Source organism: Elgaria multicarinata, chromosome 15 (genome assembly GCF_023053635.1).
Source record: "Elgaria multicarinata webbii isolate HBS135686 ecotype San Diego chromosome 15, rElgMul1.1.pri, whole genome shotgun sequence".
NCBI classification, from domain to species: Eukaryota; Metazoa; Chordata; class Lepidosauria; order Squamata; family Anguidae; genus Elgaria; species Elgaria multicarinata.
This window is the reverse complement of record NC_086185.1, coordinates 15,467,986-15,488,664: the sequence shown is the minus strand read 5'-3', so window position 1 is coordinate 15,488,664 and position 20,679 is coordinate 15,467,986. Positions and strand designations below refer to the sequence as shown.

Sequence of the window (20,679 nt, the reverse complement as noted above, 5' to 3'; positions counted from 1 at the left end):
CCGAAGGCTTATCTAATCCTGCATTCTGCCCCCACGGTGGCCAGCCAGGCACCAAAGGGAGGCCTTGAAGCAGGCCAGCAGGACATCTTGACACCCTCCAGCTCTTGTGCAGAGGATGCACAACCTATAAGGAGGTCCAGGAGAATGGCAGGACAACATTGGCGGTATATTTGATTCTTCGTCAGTCCAGGTGCCAACCACTATCTAGCACAGTGGTTCTCAACCTTCCTAATGCCGCGACCCTTTAATACAGTTCCTCACGTTGTGACCCCCAACCATAAAATTATTTTCGTTGCTACTTCATAACTGTAATTTTGCTACTGTTATGAATCGTAATGTAAATATCTGATATGCAGGATGTATTTTCATTGTTACAAATTGAACATACTTAAAGCATAGTGATTAATCACAAAAACAATATGTAATTATATATTGTAAAATATTTATTTCTAATTACAAATAAATGACTATCGGAAATATGTGTTTTCCGATGGTCTTAGGAGACCCCTGTGAAAGGGTCGTTCGACCCCCAAAGGGGTCGCGACCCACAGGTTGAGAACCGCTGATTCTAGCACAAGGAAGTCTCTTGTGAGTAGGTAAATCACATCTGGAAATCCTAATGCAGCTTTAAAAAGTGCTCGTTGGTACAAGCTTGCTCAAAGGCCTGTCTAGCCCAGCCTTCTGTACCCACAGTGGTCAACCAATTGCCTCTGAGGAGCCCTGAAGCAGGGCGTGAGTGCAACAGCACCCTTCCGCCCGTGTTCCCCCGCGACGGATGTACATGAATATAACGCTTCTGATACTGGAGGTAGCACGTAGCCCATCATGGCGAGTAGCGATATCAATAGCCTTCTCCATGAATTCATCTAACCCCTTTGTACAGCCATCCAAATGGGTAGCCATCACTACATCTTGTGGTGGCCGGTTCCATGGTTTCTTCAAGTCTATTCTAGTTGCAGAAGCAGAATCTGTAACGTCTGGAAGGTTGCAGAAGGCCCAGGGAAGTGGTGCTACCAAATAACACGGCACCCATTTTATTCCTTACTACTGAACCACCAATATACATCCTGGCTACAATTTGGGGGGGGATGGAGGGGGCTTGGAACAGGACGGACGGACACCTCAGCGGCAGTGTGCATATTTCGCAAGCAGAAGGTTGCAGGTTCCGTCCTAATGCAGCTTTCCCCAAGCTGATGCCCTTCAAAGGTGTTGGACTGCCCCTCCCATCATCTCCAGGTACAGTGGCTAGAGATTATGGGGAGTTGTAATTCAACACACCTGGAGGGCACCAGGTTAAGGAAGGATCAACACACCTGGGGGGCACCAGGTTAAGGAATCAATACACCTGGAGGGCAGCCTAATATCTCCTGATAATTTTCCCCCAGGAGCTTGAGTGGCACAGCTGGAACGGTCCCATTCCTCCCGAGGCCGGAGAGAAATGCCATCCATAGATAGACAATACTGGTCTGTCCCGGAAAAGGCAGCGTCTTAGGGAGGTGGTTCAATAACCGATTCCCTTCATTTATTTTTATTTTATTTATTTATTACATTTTTGTACCGCCCAATAGCCGAAGCTCTCATTATCAGTGGGTAGGGCATTCTCAATCTGTAAATGAACCATCCCCTTTTCCAGTTCAGACTTTGACGTCTTCTTTCTGGGAAACGTTTTGCCGTTGTTTGTTCTGTCTTTGTGAGTCAGGCTCATGCTGAGCAGTCCCTGTGAATCGTACAGTAAAAGCACAGAAACTGAACTGTAGCCCAAGTTCAGCTTTCCGAGAATCTTCACTGTGGTTGGGTGGGTTTTCCCCCCGAAGTAAATGATTACTCCTTATCACTGTGAAGGTAGGTTTGCAAATTAATATAGGCAACGCCTGATTCAATGCTCCAGTTTAATCCTGGGTCAGATTAAAGCTTTAACTGGGTCACATGGAGCCTGTAAAGAAGATACCTTAAACCCTGCTGGTTAAGGCTTATGGATAAGCAGCAAGGTTTAAGGTGTCTTGTGCAATGCCTTTTTTTTTTAACTAAACCCTGCTCACTCACTAACTACAGTCAGACCATCTGCAGCAGGGTTGGCGGCTCTAACCGTGGCTTAAAGTGTGTGCAACAGCACGGTTTGTGGTTAGTGCTATAACCCCAGAGAACCGCAGTTTTGCAAACCACAGTTCTGAGCTATCATCTGAACAAGCCCATTATTAACCCATCTAGGCCAGTATTTATTTATTTATTTATTTAAAACATTTATATCCTGCCCTATATCATTAAGATCTCAGAGCGGCGTACAGATAAAAGCATACAGTATAAAACAATAAATATGTACAGTTAAAAACAAATTAAACCATGAACCAAGGTAAAACAATACATAATTTAAAAGCAGTTAAAACAATGTGCCGTCTTAGTGAATTTAACCATCAAAGGCTTTGTTAAAAAGCCATGTTTTTACTTGGCGTCGAAATGAAATCAGTGTTGGTGCCAGTCGGGCCTCCAAGGGGAGGGTATTCCACAGTCTGGGTGCCACAACATCATAGCGTATATGTTGCATTGGTGGGATGCGGAGAAGGGCTCCTCCAACAGATCTCAAGTCTTGGGCAGGCATATATAAGGAGAGGCGCTCCCTCAAGTATCGAGGTCCCAAGCCATTTAGGGCTTTAAACGTCATTACCAACACCTTGAATTCTGACCAGACGCATATAAGCAGCCAGTGCAGTTCCTTTAATACCAGTGTTATGTGGTTTCTGTAAGATGTGCCCGCCAGCAGTCTAGCTGCTGCGTTTTGCACTAGCTGCAACTTCCATGTTGTCTTCAAGGGCAGCCCCACATACAGTGCATTGCAGTAGTCTAATCGGGAAGTTACCAGTGCTGAACTCCTATGGACTGCTTATATTAAAGAAAGCCAAGTGCAGAGAACAAGATTAACTAATTCAGAATGCCTGTTTCCAACAGCATGTTTTTAGTGTTGGAATAAGCAACAGACATCAGTTAAACTCGCTGCATGGAGGGCAAAATAACCAGTTGAAAAGCCACTAAAGGATCAATTCCATGCATGTTTAGAAAGAGAAAAAAAGTCTTACAACTTACAAGTCTTGTTTACCACAGCCAGCATAGCTGGCTGGGAAATGCCAGGAGTGGTAAGATTTTTTTCCTGTCTAAACATGCATAGGATTGCACTCTAAATGGTTAACGCATGTAAGGAGTTTGGGGGCTATGGTTTTGTTTGTTTCATTTTGCTTCTTTTTAGTTGTAAGCAGAAGATGCCTTTGAACAATAAGTAAAGGTCCTCTTTAAAGCTTCTGGTTGTCTTTCAGGTGTGCTCAGACAAAACTTGCTCTGCAACATTTAGTTAATATGTCTCTAGTCCAAAAACTTGTCCAACTTTGATTCCAAATGATTTAAAATGGAAGTGGGTGCCTCTTTAATTTGCAGGAGTTCCAAAAAGAAGAAGCTATGTCACTAAAGCACCTTTTGGAAAAGGTCAGGGCAGAAGAAGTGAGCTGTTAAAAGCATGGGATGTTAAATATTAATTTCCCAAACTCCTTGGAATAAATGAAAACAACTTCCTTTTATTTGTATTTATTACACTGGTAACTCACTCTTTAACCACAAAAGGGCAGGGAAACTGACATAAGAAAAGCCATGCTGGATCAGTCCAAGGGTCCATTTAGTACAGCACTCCGTTCACACAGTGGCCAACGAGCCACAATGCAACAGCACCCTCCAACCCATGTTCCCCCGCAACTGGTGCACACAGGCTTACTGTCTCTGATACTGGAGGTATCACATAGCCATCAGGACTAGTAGCCATTGATAGCCTTCTCCAGGAATTTATCCAACCCCCTTTCCAAACTATCCAAATTGGTGGCCATCACCACATCTTGCAGTAATGCATACCATAATTTATGCACTGTGTGTTGAAGTCCTTCCTTTTATCTGTCCTGAATCTCCCACCAATCAGCTTGAAATACATCTTAATGTTGAAATAATTCATTGTCATATTCCTGCTATGCATTTTCTATAAATAATATTTATAATTAATATATTTATTTCTTACCCGCCTCTCCCTTTAGATCGAGGTGGGGAACAACATTAGTACAACCATACACTATATATCAAATACATAAAATTAATTAAAAGAGTATATAAAACCAATACAAAGTAACAACCCAGGTTTCACGTTCATCTGGGTAGGCCTGCCGGAAAAGGCTAGTCTTTAAAGCTGTCTTAATTTCAGAGAGTGAGTTAAGTTAAAGATTTACCCTAGTAATTTAACCCTACCGGAGTCGTCCTTTCAATGGATGAAGATTTTCCTGGTGAGCTAGTTGCTCTCATGCAGTGTATAACACTCAAATGCAGCCTTCGCGTCCGCCAAACCTGGTCTGGTTTTCAGCCTTGCAAAATATAAAAGGCAGTGAATGGGCAATGTTGACTCCCTGAGTGCAGAATTCAGCCCCAAATATTTCACACCTGCATACGTTTTTAACCATGGTGGCCCAAAGAGGGTTTGTTGTTTTGGGCACATTAAGCAATATTAGGGTGACCATATTTGGGAAACCAAAAAAGAGGACACCTAGTGTGTGGGGGGGGGAAGCAGCTTTCTGAGTCCTGCAGAAAGTACGTTATTCCCCCGCCACCTTAACGAACCCGATTGGAGTGGAGGAGGGGAAAGGATTTCATTCTGCACCACCACCATCCACTCCAATTGGGGCCTTTTCTATAATGTCCACGAATGACCCACTTTCCCCTTTAAGACCTCAATTGGAGCTCGGGGTGGGGGAATGATGTGCCTCAAGAAAGCATGTCATTCCCTCCTGCCATGCTAATGGCAGCCTTAAAGGGGAAGGTGTGTCATTCCAGGACATTATTGAAAATTATAGAAAATCCCCCCTGACACTATGGAAAGAACAAAAACCAGGACAAATCCGGGGAAATCCTGACAGTTGGTCACCCTAAGCAATATTCAAATGCATGGGAGACGTTTGGAATCCACTGAGTCTATGGATTATGTCTGGAATCCATTGTTTCAGCACAGCCTTCGGAAGCTTTGCTAACAGGCCTGGTTATTTGACAGCATGCTCTCCCAAAGACAAGATGGTTGCAGAAACTTGAGTTATTGAAGGGACAGCTCCATTGAAAATCCGCCATCTTTTGCATGGAAAAGCAGTTGACTTGCACCTTCTACCAACAGAAGCACAGCACCAAAGATATTGGAGGAGCGGTGGTGGTGGTCCGAGAACCACAATCCATTGAGAAGGAGGGAGCCTCGCTGAACCTACAACCACAACAGCAGCAGTCCTCTTTCACAAGAACCGTTCAGCCGATTCCCAGCTGCAAAACATGATGAGCGCAGCAGTGTCCGGGCGCTTTAGAAATTCTCTTTGTTGAAGTAGAACTGGACATTTCTGGGGTCCACGCTGGAGTGCTGACGGCAATGCTTTTTCAGAGTCTTAGCCAGGCTCTCTGGCCCGCACAGGAACACGCCCACGACAGACCTGCAGATCCCAACGAAGACACAAGATTATGTCAAGAGCAAACCCTACAAGTTGGATTGAGCTGCATGCATGGGGTATCTATATGCCGTGGATTAAAAAGAAGAAATAAAATGGCAACTCCGCATCCAGAAAGGCCTACATGCTGCGATCTGGATAAATAATGCAACATGTATACATTGGCTTACTTTGCAAAAAATTATTCTGTCCACTGTGAGGAGTAGAACAGTGAGGAGTAGAACTGCATGATTTAATGATGGCACAATTCTATGCGGCCAGCCATACTGGATGGAGAATGCTGGAAGGACTTTTTTTCTGTCTCAACATACACAGGATTGCAGCTCATTTTTTTTTAACGTTCTTAATGCAAACGCTTACACAAAATGCAGATGGCAAGCACTCTTAATGCAAACGCTTACACAAAATGCAGATGGTAAGCATTCTTCTGGTCACAATAGAGAACACTTCTAACCCATTGCCTAGTATGGCATGCATGTGTAAACAATAGGGGGAAATGCCCCTTCTTTTACCCTTATACAAATTTAATGGGATAGATTAATTAGACAAATGCATTTGGTTAATTGGCTTAAGATTTCTTTAAGCAGATGACAGCTGTAGTAAAGAGATGCCCTCAGCACCGAAGTTACTACTGGAAATCCTATACTATCTCCACCATTATAACCCGAAAGACTTCCTTGGGAATGGACGATAGATCAGTGGTAGGGCATGTGTTTTGTATGCAAACAGTTGCAAGTTCATTCCCTTGTCCATGGGTGGAAAAGCAGAATTACATCCAGAGATGTGTGTGATCTATATTATTTATTGTAGATCCCAGAATTTGAGTGGCTTGGATGTGGAATGTGGGTTGTTTTTAACCCTACACATAAAAGAAAGTAAGCAGGTAAATATATATATACCTCTTGCCAGACACCTGGTGCACACAGAACTGCAAAATCTCACCTGGGGTGGGCTGCGGCCACTGCTGAGAATTCGTTGTCCCACCTGGGTCGCCCAAAGGATGTCTTCTGCCTCAGCCCCGTCACCATGTCAGTGGACTTGTCAAAGTTAATAGCTGCATGGCCAACCTAGATTCCCAGCAAGGAAAGGCAGCTAAGATCAGGCAGGTTTCACAGTGGCACCATTAGTATTTCCAGGAATTTCCTAAAATTCATCCTTTGGTTCGGATTGCTGGACTCCTTTCTCAGTGTTCTTGGTGATAACCTACTTTTTCTGGCTGAGTACACTGGTGTACAGGGGATATAAGCCTGACTATGCATGTTCCACAATTCTGCATTTGTACTTCACGAACTAACTGGCTTGCGACCATATCTGAAAATTCACCCTAATCCTGTGGAAACCTACCCGGCGCTCATGGTCTTTTTCTGAGGCTCTAAACTGGATGCCCCTGCCTTCGGAGGTGAGGTGCATCACAATTGTGGACAAGGCCTTCTCAGTGTTAGAACCCTGTTCATGGAATTCCGTCCCCAGAGATGTTGGTTTGGTGCCAACTCTTGGCTCCTTTGGACATCAAATCCAAACATTTGATATCTGATGTGTGATAGTTTACACTTTGGGCTGTTTTGGAACTGCTTTTGTTTGTCTGTTATTAACACTCGTGTTTTCCTGTCAACACAAATGCAGTCACCCTATGGGTGACCCAGCTCTGAGAGCAATATTTTTGATTTCTAGACGGCAGAGTTGCGGGGAGTGAAGGTATCCTTGTGGGAAAGCCATGTATGGATCAACAGTCTTGTTTTTATTTATTATAGCACTCTTATCCTGCAATTTAGCCAAAAAAGGCTCTCAATGTGGCTTCCAAAAATATTTCTTAAGACAGTCCCTGCCCACAGGCTTACAATAAAACAAAATGACACCAAAGGAAAGGGGATTGGTAGGGAAGAGGGGAGGGGGAAAGCAAATTCAGGCACTAGATTCTTAGTTGCAAAGTTCTTCCCTGCCAATAGAGGCTCAGCTTTCCATACGGCAACTCACCATACTGCTGTTCCAGCCGGTGAGGTAGAGATTGTAGCTCAGGAAACCTCTGCTGCCGAACCCTTCTATCTCGTGCTCCAGGGAGGCCAGAAGGTCCTTGAACCAGGCAAAGGCTCCTGTCTCCCGGGAGATCCAGTAGAAATAGATCTAGTCACCCACAAGCACAGAGAAACAGAAACGCCATTGAAATCAGAGGCAAGCTACAACCTCTCAGGAACTGGTTTTCAACTCAAGGTGGGCTGCACCGTTGGCACCATAATTTTTACTTTGTTTAAAGGCAAAGGAGAAATCTGACTGGTCTTAGCCACAACTTTTTCATTATAATAGGGAGCTTCATGGTTCAAATTTCCTTAAACAAAGTATTAGTCATTGGCTCTGGAGGTATCATTACTCAGCCTCCCCATTTCAGGCAGAATTTGCTGATCTAGAGACTGTAAGTAGAAAATACTTTTTTCATATTGTTTTTCTCTTCCCCCATCCCACATATCACAATATTTTTACTCATCTCTTTCCATCTCTTCTCCCCTTCTCCTTTCACACATAGCCCCAGCTGCCAGTTCTTCATTTATTCATGTAACAACTTCCCTTCCTCTTTATTCCTATTTGTGGGGCACTCCCACCTTACCTTTCTGGTTTGGAGAGACTGGTCACCATGCTGTAACTTGTACCAGATGGATTTCAACACAGAGGCAAAGGGTGTCACTCCAATCCCGGCGCCCACCAACATGGCCACCTCGTACTGGAAGACATCTTCACTGGCTGTGCCAAAGGGACCGTCCACATTGATCCTGGAAAGAGAAGAATGTCAGAAGAGCCCTGCTGGATCAGACCAAAGATCTGTTCACACAGTGGCCCACAGAAAGCCCACTGGCAAGGCATGAGTGCAACAGCAGTCTCCCACCCATGCTCCCCAGCAACTGGTGAACACAGGCATACTACCTCTGACGCTGGAGGTAACACAAAGCCATTGGGACTAGTAGCCATTAATAGCCTTCTCCAAGAATTTGTCTAACCCGCTTTTAAAGCCATCTAAATTGGTGGCCATCACTACATCTTGTGGATGTAAATTCCATAACTTAACTATTCGCTGTGTACAGAAGTATTTCCTTTAATCTGTCCTGAATCTCCCAGCAATCAGCTTCATGAGATCTAGGATTATGGAAGAGGAAGAAAAAGGTCTCCTTATCCAGTTTCTCTACATCCTGCATAATATTGTACACGTCTGTCATGTCTCTCCTTGCACACCTTTTCTCCAAGAAAGATGAGAAGAACTTGCATTATGTACATACATACAAATGTATGTATGCATTTTTAGTTTTAGTCTGCTCAATAAGAAAAAAAATCTCTGGGCAAATTACATGTATGCTGCTTGCCTCTTCTGCTCCTTGTGCCTTCACATGAAAAATGTAAAACAATGCAATTTGGAAGCTTAAATTCGACAAACTGAACCAGTTAGGAATTTTAGGCCTATCAACTGATCCAAAAGAAATCTCAGTCAATCATACAAATATTCAATTAGCTTTGTATCTATGTGCACACATGAATAAAACTAGACTTGGGGAAAAGTAAACATTTTAGATCATTCATACTCAGGTTGTAGCAGGCACCATTTTTAAAAAGGCATTTCCTCGTGTGTGTGTGTGTGTGTGTGTGTGTGTGAGAGAGAGAGAGAGAGAGAGAGAGAGGGTGGTGGTGGTAATAGCATCATAAAAGTCTAATTTTGAACCACCCCTTAAAACAATTGTGACTGTGCGTGTCCAGGCACTCACGAAAAAGGAAGAGAAACAAGGGAGGATCCTGCGTGTGGCATGGAACCCAGCCCGCCAATCACCTCTGTAACACTACTGCCTCCACTTACCTGGGCATCATTGGGTTCTGCTGCTCAAAGGTGTTGATCAGAGCCTCCGTCCAGTCACCGGCTACCCGGATGTGGACAGAGAAGAAGTCTTCCTCCGGCGCAGATGTGAGAGTGAAGGGATGCCACTCCAGGTAGGAGAGGGAAGGGCAGTTGAGGAAGACATACTGCCCCACTTCCATCTTAAAGCCCGTCTTAACAAGCTGCAGCTCAAGCACTTTTGAGGGGTGCATGACAACCTGAAAATAAAAGATCTCAAGAGTGAGCCAGACCTGTCCCAAAGGAAATGTTCTTGGACTTGACCACCCAACATCCACCAACACCCACATAATTACAGCAGGCCCTGATGCCCTGTGAGAAGGAGGGGAGAATAATGCAAAGAAGTCTTCCCAACTCTTATTATTATTATTATTATTATTATTATTATTATTATTATTATTATTATTATTACAACTAAGGCACAAAGATCAAATCCTCAAATTCTCATTCTCTCTCTCTCCTTCTCCTAAAGCCCCCTCCAACTCAAAACCATAAGACGAGTCCGAGAGAGCAGCAATGTTTACCTTGGTGACAACCACCTTCTGGCAAGAACGCCAAATCCTTAAGGCTCGCTCAAAGGCGTAGAGAATTATAGGAGCCAACACCCACTTCCAGGACTTCAAAGAAAGAACCAAAGAACATTTGTGTTAGAAGGACCGTCCCACCAGGGAGAAGGAATTCTCCCAGCGTTCTGAAACCTTCCACCGCCATGATCCCAGCGCTCCCCTTATACTATGCACCACTCCGCTCAAACAACACGAAAATCAAAACTGAATCAAATTTGGGTGGAGGGGAAGGCTTAATCCATTTTGAATTGCTACTTAAACTTCCTGTGCATTCCACATAAGCGATGCAGGAAGAGAATATATTATAATATTGACTCATCATAGAAGTTGGTCTCCTTTCTTGCAAGAGCTTGGCCTTGCTTTTCTGTAGAATTTACTGAAGGAAGAGGAATATATATTACTAGCTGTACCCGGCGTAACATACGCCGTTGTAGCATATCTGAAAGGTTATTAATTAAATAGCATTGCATTTTATTTCTTTATTCATTCATATATTTCATTGTAAACACAATTAACAATCTCGTTCTTCTCAGAGACAACACTTAATGAGCTCAATGATCAAACTCTTGAGAGAGGAACAGAAGTAAAATTTCTTGAAATTTTGAAGCCATGGGGGGGAATTGGGGGGGGGATGGAAAAATATGCAATTTTTAGCTCTCTTTACAGATCTAAAGTCACTTTGTTGCTTTAGGACAGCTTTCCCCAACCAGATGTTTTCCACTTCAACTCCCATCAGCCCCATGCAGCTTGACCAATGGTGAGGAACTCTGGGAGTTGTCATCTAAAACATATGGAGGGCACCAGGTTGGGGAAGACTGTCCCCAGTATAGAGTGCATTTAATTGGTACCCAAAAAATAAAAGGAAGAAGAGATGCCAGGGCTCTAGGTAAATACTCCTCCCCCAGCCTTTTGATCTGGAATCCCTAAATCCCTGGATGGGTGGGGGGATTCTCCATGGTGCTGAGGGAAATGCACTTTGCACACACTCAGAGGCACGCTGTCCCCGACTCTTCACTTCCAAGCTGAGCACCCAGGGTGGGGGTGGGACACAAATGAAGAATGCCACATCCAGGGGAAGGGTTAGAATCCAGATTTAATAAGTTTTAAAAGGGGGGGAGGAATTCATTTATTTATTTATTACATTTTTATACCGCCCAATAGCCGAAGCTCTCTGGGCTGTTTACAAAAATTAAAACCTTGGGGGCGGAGCCTCCCTCCCCCCACCACTCCCCACCTGTGTTTTGAGTTGCTGAGCTGTAACAGTGGGGGGCGGGCCCGCGGTTGCTTAGCAATCCTAGAATCTTCATGGAAACATACCTGCATACCCAAGAGTTTTATATATCGTATTTCTTCAATTCTATGACGCACTTTCCCCCCATATAATTTCTAAAAACCGGGTGCGTCTTAGAATCTCGGGTGCGTTTATTATTTCTTAAAATCAAAGCTTTTTTTCTGTTGGTGGTACTGAAATTAGTGTGCGTCTTACAATCGATGGCGTCTTAGAATTGAAGAAATATGGTATATAGATACAGAGAGAGAGCACATTGTGCATACATACACACACAGGCACGTGTTTTAGGCAACACTTCAGTTTCTTACGTCAGCAGGAATACTCCCAAACTCCGGCACTTCGCAGTGGTGGTGGCTGTTACTTTCACCCCACTCTGTATAGTAGCGTGCACAAGTCCGAGGGCTGTTGTCCTCCAGGCTTTCTGCTGTCTGCCCGCGAACAAGACCTCTGGAAAAAGAGGGTCACCTTCAAAACTGCAACCCTGCTCAAGAGAAACTGAAATGATGGGGAACTTGGCAGTCCGGAACGCGTGATGCGCCTATGAGATAAGTAATGTGAGCAAAACCAAATAGCCTCTCCAATTGGCCCTCCAACCCGTTGCCTCTTAGCCTCCATCACTATTACCCCTGGATCTGCTGGTCCCACGCACAGTGAAGCCGCCATCTTTAGTTTCTAGCCCTAGCGCTCATGCACAGTTTCATGAAGAGAAACATGGCGACCACATCTTGGGTCCCTGCAGACCTCAAGAGCAGGTTCTATGCTCAGGTGAGGGCTTCTGGGCTGACCCATCCCGCAATTCAATTCCGTAGCAGTGCCTTACGCGATGCCATGGATGACGAGGCCTGCAAAGTAGATGACGAAGAGGTGATGGGTGTACCAGAAGACCTCGTAGTAGCTCCTGCGGATGAACTCCACGGAAGACGTGACCATGAGGATGAGGGCCAAGGTGATGATCACCCCTGTTAGACCTGGAATGGTGATGAACGCCACAAGCAAAGGAGTCTGCAGGTGAGAGCCAGATATGTTCTGTAAAGCCACACTAAAGCCCTGAGGGTTGGAGACTTCACAGGCCAAGTTTAATTTGTGTCGGATCTCAAGCAGCATAGCCTCAAAACTTGCCTTCATAACAACACAAGAACGACCCTGCCTGATCAGTCTAAAGACTCATCTGTTCCAGCAGTGGGTATCCAGATGCCTCCAGAAAGCCAACCAGCAAGGCACAAGGGTATCAGCTCTCCAGCAATGTCTGTTCCCAGCATTTGATAGTCAGAGATTTGCACTATCTCTGCTCTCACCATGGAAGTTCCAGACACTGACCAGCTGTCATGATTCCAAGTCCTCCCACCAAAATGCGAGACAACTAAGAGGTTTACTGAGCAATCCACAAAATCCTTATTCGGTAAAAGAACACCTCTTCGCACCTGAAGGAAGTGTGAATGCTGAGAGCTATCTTATAAGCTTAATTAACTAAACAAACAAAGCAGTTGCTTATCAATTAAATGGGCAGTTTCCTGCCATGCCCGACAGGCTTTTACCAGACCCCCTCCTTCAAGGAGGGTCTTCAAGCTGTCCTAGTGGACCTCCTTTGAACTCCACCCACTTGACCCTCCAGAGGACTATGGGATCTGTCAATTCTGATGCTCCCTCCCCTTCTGACAAAGACTGAGTTCGCAGGAATGGGGAGGAAGTGGAAGATGATCTCTCCTGTCTGATAAGCTCCTGGGAAGATTCCTCCTTGACACCTGGAGACTTTCCTCCCCTGCTCCCTGTCTCGGATGGCCTTCTGAAGTAAAACTTCAGGCTCCGAGTCTGATTCAGAATCTGAGTCCAGTGAACCCAAGCCTCCTCCTGACACCAGCTTTCCCCAACCAGATGCCCTCCAGATGTTTTAGTCTACAACTCTCAGCAATCCCGACCATTGATGGACGGAAGCGATCCTATCTCTGCAGAGACAGATTGTAGTTATTGAGTAAGTGGGGGGGGAGGTGTTTTCAAAAGGAACAAAAGGGGGAGAGCATCAAAAATAGACCCACGAATGGAAGAGAAAAGTCTCAAGATACTGGAACAAAGGTTTTATTTGTGAACCGCCCAGAGAGCTTTGGCTATTGGGCGGTATAAAAATGTAACAAATAAATAATAATAAAAAAACTCAAGGTGTTTTGGCCTTATTTAACAATTATTTTAAGGCCGTCTTCAAACGGTTATGAAAACATATGCAGAAATTCCTGAGGTAATGTCTCCTGCTAAAATTCACTGGTGACGCTTCAGTAGCAATATTCACCAGCAACGTTAACAACATCCTGCTCACAGTCTAACAAACTAATGCAGCTAAGGGGCTTTCAGCCACATGTAAACACCAGCAATTTTCCTTTCTGAACAGAGGTGCACAACCTCCATCAGCCTGTGGCCCAAAATCAGTTTCAAAGAAGCTCTTGGAGGCCATGTTCTAGAGATTGGCGGGGCTGGAGGCAAGAAGGAGGGGTGAAGGCAAATCAGGGCAGGCCAAAATACCAGCATTTTAATTTCACTTAAACTCCATTTTAGCTTAAAGCACTCACTGTCAGTAACCAAGCCTTAGGGGAGGCATTTCAGCCATTTAGAATTTGGGGTGGGGGGCAGATGGGACTGATCAATAACCTGGAAATCTCCAAACAATTGTGGGATGGCCATCTGTGGAACCCCCAGGCCTAGGAGGACCCCAAGCCTGAGGTTCCGCACCCCTCTTTTAGAAATTGGGCCCTGCTTCCTTGAGCTGAGCCTGTGAGGGCACTCACTGTGGTGCTGGATTGGATGGGGTTGAGCCACTTGTTGTTATCCCAGTTCAGTTGGGAGAGGACGGCAGGCAGACTTCTGTCCGTCGCTTGAGCGGCATCGACGTACCATTCAACATTGAACAGGTGAGCGATGACATGAATGGCTGGAAGAGAGAGAAATCTCAGCCGACTCATGACTCAGCTATCCTATCTTTAGCAAAGGGACGCAGAGAGGTCTAATAGTTGGGTGAAAAGCCTATGGGACAGCTGGGAAGGTCCTTAACTCAAAGGCAGAACACCTGCTTTGTATGCAGACAATCCCTAATTCAACGTCCGACCTCTCCTGACATGAACCTACCCATACACTGTGCTCAACATCTAAGGTCCTCCTCCGACTGCCTACTGCAAAGGAAGCTCAGAGGATGGCAACAAGGGAGAGGGCCTTTTCAGTGGTGGCTAGGGTGACCATATTTGGGAAACCAAAAAAGAGGACACCTAGTGTGTGTGTGGGGAAGCAGCTTTCTGAGTCCTGCAGAAAGTACATTATTCCCCCGTCACCTTAAAGAACCCGATTGGAGTGGAGGAGGGGAAAGGAATTCATTCTGCACCACCACCATCCACTCCAATTGGGGCCTTTTCTATAATGTCCACGAATGACCCACTTTCCCCTTTAAGACCTCAATTGGAGCTCGGGGTGGGGGAATGCTGTGCCTCAAGAAAGCATGTCATTGCCTCCTGCCATGCTAATGGCAGCCTTAAAGGGGAAGGTGTGTCATTCCAGGACATTATTGAAAATTATAGAAAATCCCCCCTGACACCATGGAAAGAACAAAAACCAGGACAAATCCGGGGAAATCCTGACAGTTGGTCACCCTAGTGGTGGCCCTCCAATTATGGAATGATCTCCCCGACGAGGCTCACCTGACGCCAACATTGTTATCTTTTCGGCGCCAGGTCATGACGTTTCTCTTCTCCCAGGCAGTTAACAACATGTGCTGAGGTTGTTTTTAACTGACCCCAGAATAGTTGTTTTAAATGGATATTGTTGTTTTTATGCTTTGGATGGTTTTAAATGTTGCATATTTGTTTTTAATGTTCACTGTTTTTAACTTTTGCAAACCGCCCAGAGAGCTTTGGGGTGGTATATAAATGAAATAATTAATTAAATAAATCTCCAGGTAGGGCTGGGGGGAAATCCTACCTGAATCCCTGGACAGCCATTGCTGCCGGTCAGTGTCGACAATATTGGGCAAGATGGAACAATGCTCTCACTAGGCAGTTTCCTTTGTCTATGGCCAGGTTTTGAGGATCTTGAGCAAGACTTCTTCAACAGGCCCCTTCCTCAGTGGATCGACCTTCTCACCACCATCATCATCACCTGCCCTTGCTCCTCATCCTCTTTCTCATCATTGTGCGCTCAGCAGGCAGAGAGCCAGCGTGCCAAGAGGCAACGGCATCTACTGCTCTTACTACTACTACTGATGTTTTCTGAGCCAGAGTGAGCGGCAGGGGAATAAGCGCGGGTGGCAATGATGACGTCATTGCAATGGACAAGTCCAGGGGCCTGTTGCAGATGGTCCCTGCTGAGATGTGGGCTCTTAGCAGATGTCCAACACAGGCCTTGTTTGTGTCTAGCTCCGAGGCCGAGAAACGCAATGAAGCCTGGAGCTACTGTAGGCCATGGTTGTAGCTAGACCAGCTGATATCCCGGAGATCGCCCCAGGATCATCCCAACGTCCATCATCCCAGGGTCATCCCAGCGTCCATCATCCCAGGATCATCCCAGCGTCCATCATCCCAGGATCATCCCAGCGTCCATCATCCCAGGATCATCCCAGCATCCATCATCCCAGGATCATCCCAGCGTCCATCATCCCAGGATCATCCCAGCGTCCATCATCCCAGGATCATCCCAGCGTCCAGCATCCCAGCATCCAGCATCCCGCATCCCAGGATCATCCCAGCGTCCAGCATCCCAGGGTCATCCCAGCATCCAGCATCCCAGGATCATCCCAGTGTCCATCATCCCAGGATCATCCCAGATTATAGCCCTTGTCTACACGTGGCGTGTGACACCACAGCCGCTGTTTTATTTTTGTATTTTAAAGGAAAAGGAGCGCAGGAGTGCTTGAACAAAAGGTAAGCTTTTTTTAAAAAAAACTTGCCCTCCCCGCACCCCACCCCCGATGCCTGGGTCCCAGCTGCTCAGAGTTACTTGCGAGGTGCCGGGACAACCCAGGATGCCTAGTGATGTTCCGTGGTCTCGGGATCATCCCAAGACTGCTGAAAAAGTGGGGGGAAAGGGCCTGCCAATATCCCGGGCCCAGGGAGGGATTATCCCTCCCTGTTCCCGGGATGCTCTGTGCATCATGTGGACGCTGGGATGATCCCGGGATATGGACGCTGGGATGATCCTGGGATGATCCTAGGGAAATCTCCGGGATATCAGCTGGTCTAGCTATGCCCGTAGTCTTGCATGTATTTGAAATGTGACGAATATTTAGACATTAAACTTTATGTGTGTATGTTCTGTGTTTTAGAATTTTAAATTTTGTATACTCATTTTTATCTTGATTTTTTAGAATTTCTGTAAACCGCCCAGAGAGCCCTGGCTATGGGGGCGGTATATAAGTGTAAAAAATAAATAAATAAATAAATAAATTGTTTTTTAAGGAGACTGCTTTTAACAAATGGTGTCACAGCTTGTTCATAAGATGTTGGTAGTAACGTTAGTTATTAAATTGTCCAATCCATCGCTAACATAAACCCAACAGCATCCTTAATTGGGAATTAATTTGTGTTCTAATGGTGACGTCCCACTCAATCTGACAGCTGCTGTGCATCTGTGGGCGTTTGTGGGGGATGTACTCTGACAAAAAATCACGCTGGAGACTGTAGATTTTTCCAGAAGAGTTTACCTGTGTGGAGGACAATCATGTAAGCCACTAGTTTGTGGAAGGTCAGATTGTGATCCAGTTGCTTCCTCAAGGTGCGTCTGCAGCACTGGATGGAAACGAGAAAAAGGCAGCAACAGGCCATGTTGTCAAAGTCAGTGAGGCCAAAATGACATGTTATAAGGAAACATGGGAATCCCAAACCCAATGATTTTGCACACAGGACAAACCCTGGGCGAGGGAAATCTGGTTGGCCAAAAAGGGCCAAATGCCTCTTGTAAATACCCTCACCTGCTAGGATGGCCATGTGTCCTACTTTACAGAGGACAGTCCTCTATTTGAAGGTGTCTTCTATTTGAGGGAGACTTCCTGTCCAATTCCAATTTAAAGATAACAGATGATAAGAACTGTGGCCCCTCCACAGCAGCTGAACACAGGCTACGTAGGCTGACATTCAGGGCACAGGGTCACAGTTTTCCACACTGTGGTAAGTGTACTGAATTTATATTTACCCTATTTCTTCGATTCTAAGACGCACTTTTTCCCCCATATTAACATCTCTAAAAATGGGGTGCGTCTTAGAATTGCAGGTGTGTCTTACGGGTGTGTTTTTTTTTTCTGTTGGTGGTACTGAAATTAGTGTGCGTCTTACAATCGATGGCGTCTTACAATCGAAGAAATACGGTAAATTATAATGATTATTTTCTAAATTTGCCTCTGCGCATATAAATTGCTATATGCTAATGTTATACAAATTGCAGCCGTCTTTTCTCCGATTCGGCGATTCATAAGTGGCCATCCTAGGCGGAGTTGGGCCCTGTTTCTCGCTCACCGAACAGGTGCCCCTCAGGAAGGAAAGAAGGTTCCGGCAAACGGGCAGCAGGATCAGCATGCTGTTGAAGTTGAGGCATTTGGCGGAAGCCCGGGCCCATGCCAGCGCAGACTGCGAATAGAGAGAGAACGCGGTATATTGATTCTACAGGATTACATCAATGTTATGCCTCACGGCATTCACTAAAGAAAACTGGGAATTCTATTATGGTGAGGGTGTTTGGCAGGCCTATAACCAGCGAGGGTTAGGGGGCGCTGAGCCCCATACATTTTCCCTGCCCTCCTAAAACGTTTACAAACAAAAACAAAATTTTAAAAAGCTGTTTATAATTTTGCCTTTCAAAGGCCTCCAGATCAGATGAACTGCCCCCATACTTCTCCCCCACCAAATTTTTAGGCTGGATATGGGCCTGGTGTTTCACATTCTCCATTAAATAACCCTAACCCCGCCCTCACAGAAGAAAGAACTACAATCCCAGGGAGAGGAAAATGTTCTTCCAGCAGCATAAGTCTATATATAGTACACATGTATGTATCTGTAATTCTATATATAGATACATGTGTACTCAGAAGGACATATCACTTGTTCATAAATGATCAGGAATTAGGAGTGAGCATTGAGGTGTCCAAGATTGCTGATGATCAAATTATTTAAGGTTGTTAAAACACAAAGGGACTGCAAAGAGCTCGAAAAGGATCTCTCCAAACTGGAAGAGAGGGCATCAAAACGACAAATGTATTTTGATGCACATTGGGGTGGGGGGAATCCCAACTTCAGGTATATGTTGATGAGATCTGAGCTAGAGGTGACTGATCGAGAAAACAAAGTGATGGAGGAGAGAGCTGAAGGCTTCACAGCTTGCCTTACAACCCCTAGGGTGTGGTGGAGGATGCTGTCCCATTGCCAGTGTTGAAGAAAGGTTCAACTACCAGTCCAGTAGGTTTTTGTAGGTAGAACAGGAGGGGGTGCCATCTTGGCCTTCACAGCAGGCAGCAAGAGGTCTTGGGCCAGCTCTGCCCAGGTTCAACCCCTGGATCTCCAGTTAAAAGGTCACTTATGGATGCACACACGTATGTTCCATCCATCCATATTTGTACTGGCCCCACCCTGGAGCCCAAGTAAGAAATGTGTGTACGTGTTGCTGCACACCAGGAAAAATGCCTGCCAAGGACTGCCACATTCCTTACCCAGATCTAAACAGCCCTTGTACGTACATGCGCACAAAGTAAATTTTACTACCTACCATTAAAGGAAAATATAATCCTGGCAGCCCCATTAAATTACACGCGCTCTCCTCCTTTCCTCTCCTCCCAAGTGACTAGGAGGAGTTCGGAAGCTTTTGCTTCCTCTTTGGATTGATTGCAACTTGCTGTATCCTCCCAACCGGGTTTGTATGAGAATTTCGGTTTTGCTCACCAAATCTGCACGCGTGTGCTGTTCGAAGTTCCAAACGCAAGTGCAAGTGTGAGCGGGCGTACACCGAAAATATTCGCGAATTGGCAAAGCTTTGCTCACATTTGTCTTGTTCCCAATTCCTAGTTAGATTTGCACAAATGAACGAATTTGCGCAAATTTCTTCAGTGGACTGAATCAGCCTTGCTTTCGCCTATGGAGGAAAGTTGCACGAATTTGGAAATTTGCGCAAATTTGAGGAAACTTGCTCAACTCTCCCATTCGATCGCTGTTCAATTTGCCCACGTTCCCCATTTGTGCAGAGCAAGCCGGGCACGAGACCAGGAGTGAGAATGTTCTAGCGGCCTTGAACGTTGTTTATTCACCCATCCCTAATCCAAACCCAGAAGCGTGACTAATCTTTATTATTGTTAGTTTAAACAAAGCAGCTGCAACACTTACAGTTTGAAGTTGGGTCATGTGAAACTAACCACTGTTTGTCAACCTGGACAAACAGTTAAGCAAAACCGGAAGGTTCTATACTCCCCACAGCCACGCAAAAATAAAGGGTGGCAGGAGCATGAAACCCCAAAGCTGTTCCTGCTTGTGCACATTGACCTATGTTTTGGGGCACATGTGGATGTGGCCGTTATCTCAGTAATCCCTACAAAACCTCATACTGTTGATCATTTTGTTATCTGTTGGAGGGCTGCATTTATTTGTTACACTGACATCTAAATGGGCACAATTTGGAACTGGGTTTTCGAACGGGCAGCATATTTTAGTATCTTTTTGTAAAGGTTTTTTTAGTCTCCGTAGCAGGGAGTGAGCAGAGGTTTTCCGAGGTGCACAGATGATGCCTACCCCAAGGATCTGTCTGGTGTAGTAGTACTTTTCACCTTCCTCAAATATCAGGAAAAAGGTCACAAAAAGATAAATATTCAGTCCCAACCAAGCAGCCTAGAGAACAGAGGGAGAAAAATATGTGTCAGGGGTTCAGTTTTATGACAAACAACAGCAAGGAGAAATTATGTAAAGAGTGCAGACTTTAGGTGGTTTATCAAGAAGGGGCATAACAATAATTTATTTACTACATTTATATCCCACCGTTTTTCCTCCAAGCAACTCAAGGTGGCATACATAATTCTCCCCCTCTCCATTTTATCCTCACAACAACCCTGTGAGGTAGGTCAGGCTGAGAGTCTGTGGCTAGCCCAAAGTCACCCAGTGAGCTTCCATGGCTGAGTGGGGCCTAGAACCCAGGTCTCCTAACTCCCAATAAAACACTCTCATCACTACACTACCCTGGCTTTCAACATCATGAGAACATCAGAAGTACCACGCTGGATCAGACCAAGGGTCCATCTAGTCCAGCACTCTGTTCACACAGTGGCCAAGCAGCTGTTGACCAGGGACCAGCAAAGCAGGACATAGTGCAATAGCATATATGCACCCAGCAACTGGTGCATATATGCTTACTGCCTCTGCTACTGGAAGTAGCACACAACCATCAGGGCTAGTAGCCCTTGATAGCTTTCTCCTACAGGAATTTATCCAACCCCCTTTTAAAACCATCCAAATT

The 20,679-nt window shown here is 45.3% G+C and overlaps 2 protein-coding genes across 3 annotated transcripts in view; both read right to left on the bottom strand.

Moving 5' to 3' along the window:
* Positions 1 to 4,971: 4,971 nt before the first annotated feature.
* The window catches only part of LOC134409032 (NADPH oxidase 1-like), a 43,569-nt gene continuing 27,861 nt past the window's right edge, over positions 4,972 to 20,679 (bottom strand). The window contains exon 15 of the mRNA XM_063141563.1: positions 4,972 to 5,169. The gene's annotated coding sequence lies outside the window, so the exon portion shown is untranslated. The remainder of the gene's footprint in view (positions 5,170 to 20,679) is intronic.
* LOC134409031 (NADPH oxidase 1-like) lies at positions 5,142 to 20,053 on the bottom strand. 2 transcript variants are annotated; one of them, XM_063141561.1, is made up of 12 exons: positions 19,962 to 20,053; positions 17,706 to 17,816; positions 16,898 to 16,982; positions 14,001 to 14,143; positions 12,047 to 12,228; positions 11,535 to 11,673; positions 9,894 to 9,986; positions 9,334 to 9,569; positions 8,101 to 8,263; positions 7,476 to 7,622; positions 6,444 to 6,568; positions 5,142 to 5,486 (listed from the first exon to the last, which is right to left on the bottom strand). In XM_063141561.1, the coding sequence occupies exons 2-12, from the start codon at positions 17,763 to 17,765 to the stop codon at positions 5,360 to 5,362; spliced, it is 1,500 nt and encodes a 499-aa protein (XP_062997631.1). In that variant the 5' UTR covers positions 17,766 to 17,816; positions 19,962 to 20,053; the 3' UTR covers positions 5,142 to 5,359. The 2 variants fall into 2 exon arrangements, with proteins under 2 accessions (XP_062997631.1, XP_062997632.1); XM_063141562.1 differs by lacking the exon at positions 7,476 to 7,622.

What these genes read in the sequence shown, in the direction of transcription:
- LOC134409031 (XM_063141561.1), bottom strand. Translation starts at nt 17,765, where the DNA reads ATGCTGATCCTGCTGCCCGTTTGCCGGAACCTTCTTTCCTTCCTGAGG. An exon ending in CCATCCAATCCAGCACCACA is followed by an intron (nt 12,229 to 14,000) that starts GTGAGTGCCCTC and finishes TCTCACCTGCAG; the next exon opens with ACTCCTTTGCTTGTGGCGTT. An exon ending in AGTCTCTCCAAACCAGAAAG is followed by an intron (nt 7,623 to 8,100) that starts GTAAGGTGGGAG and finishes GTGGGTGACTAG; the next exon opens with ATCTATTTCTACTGGATCTC.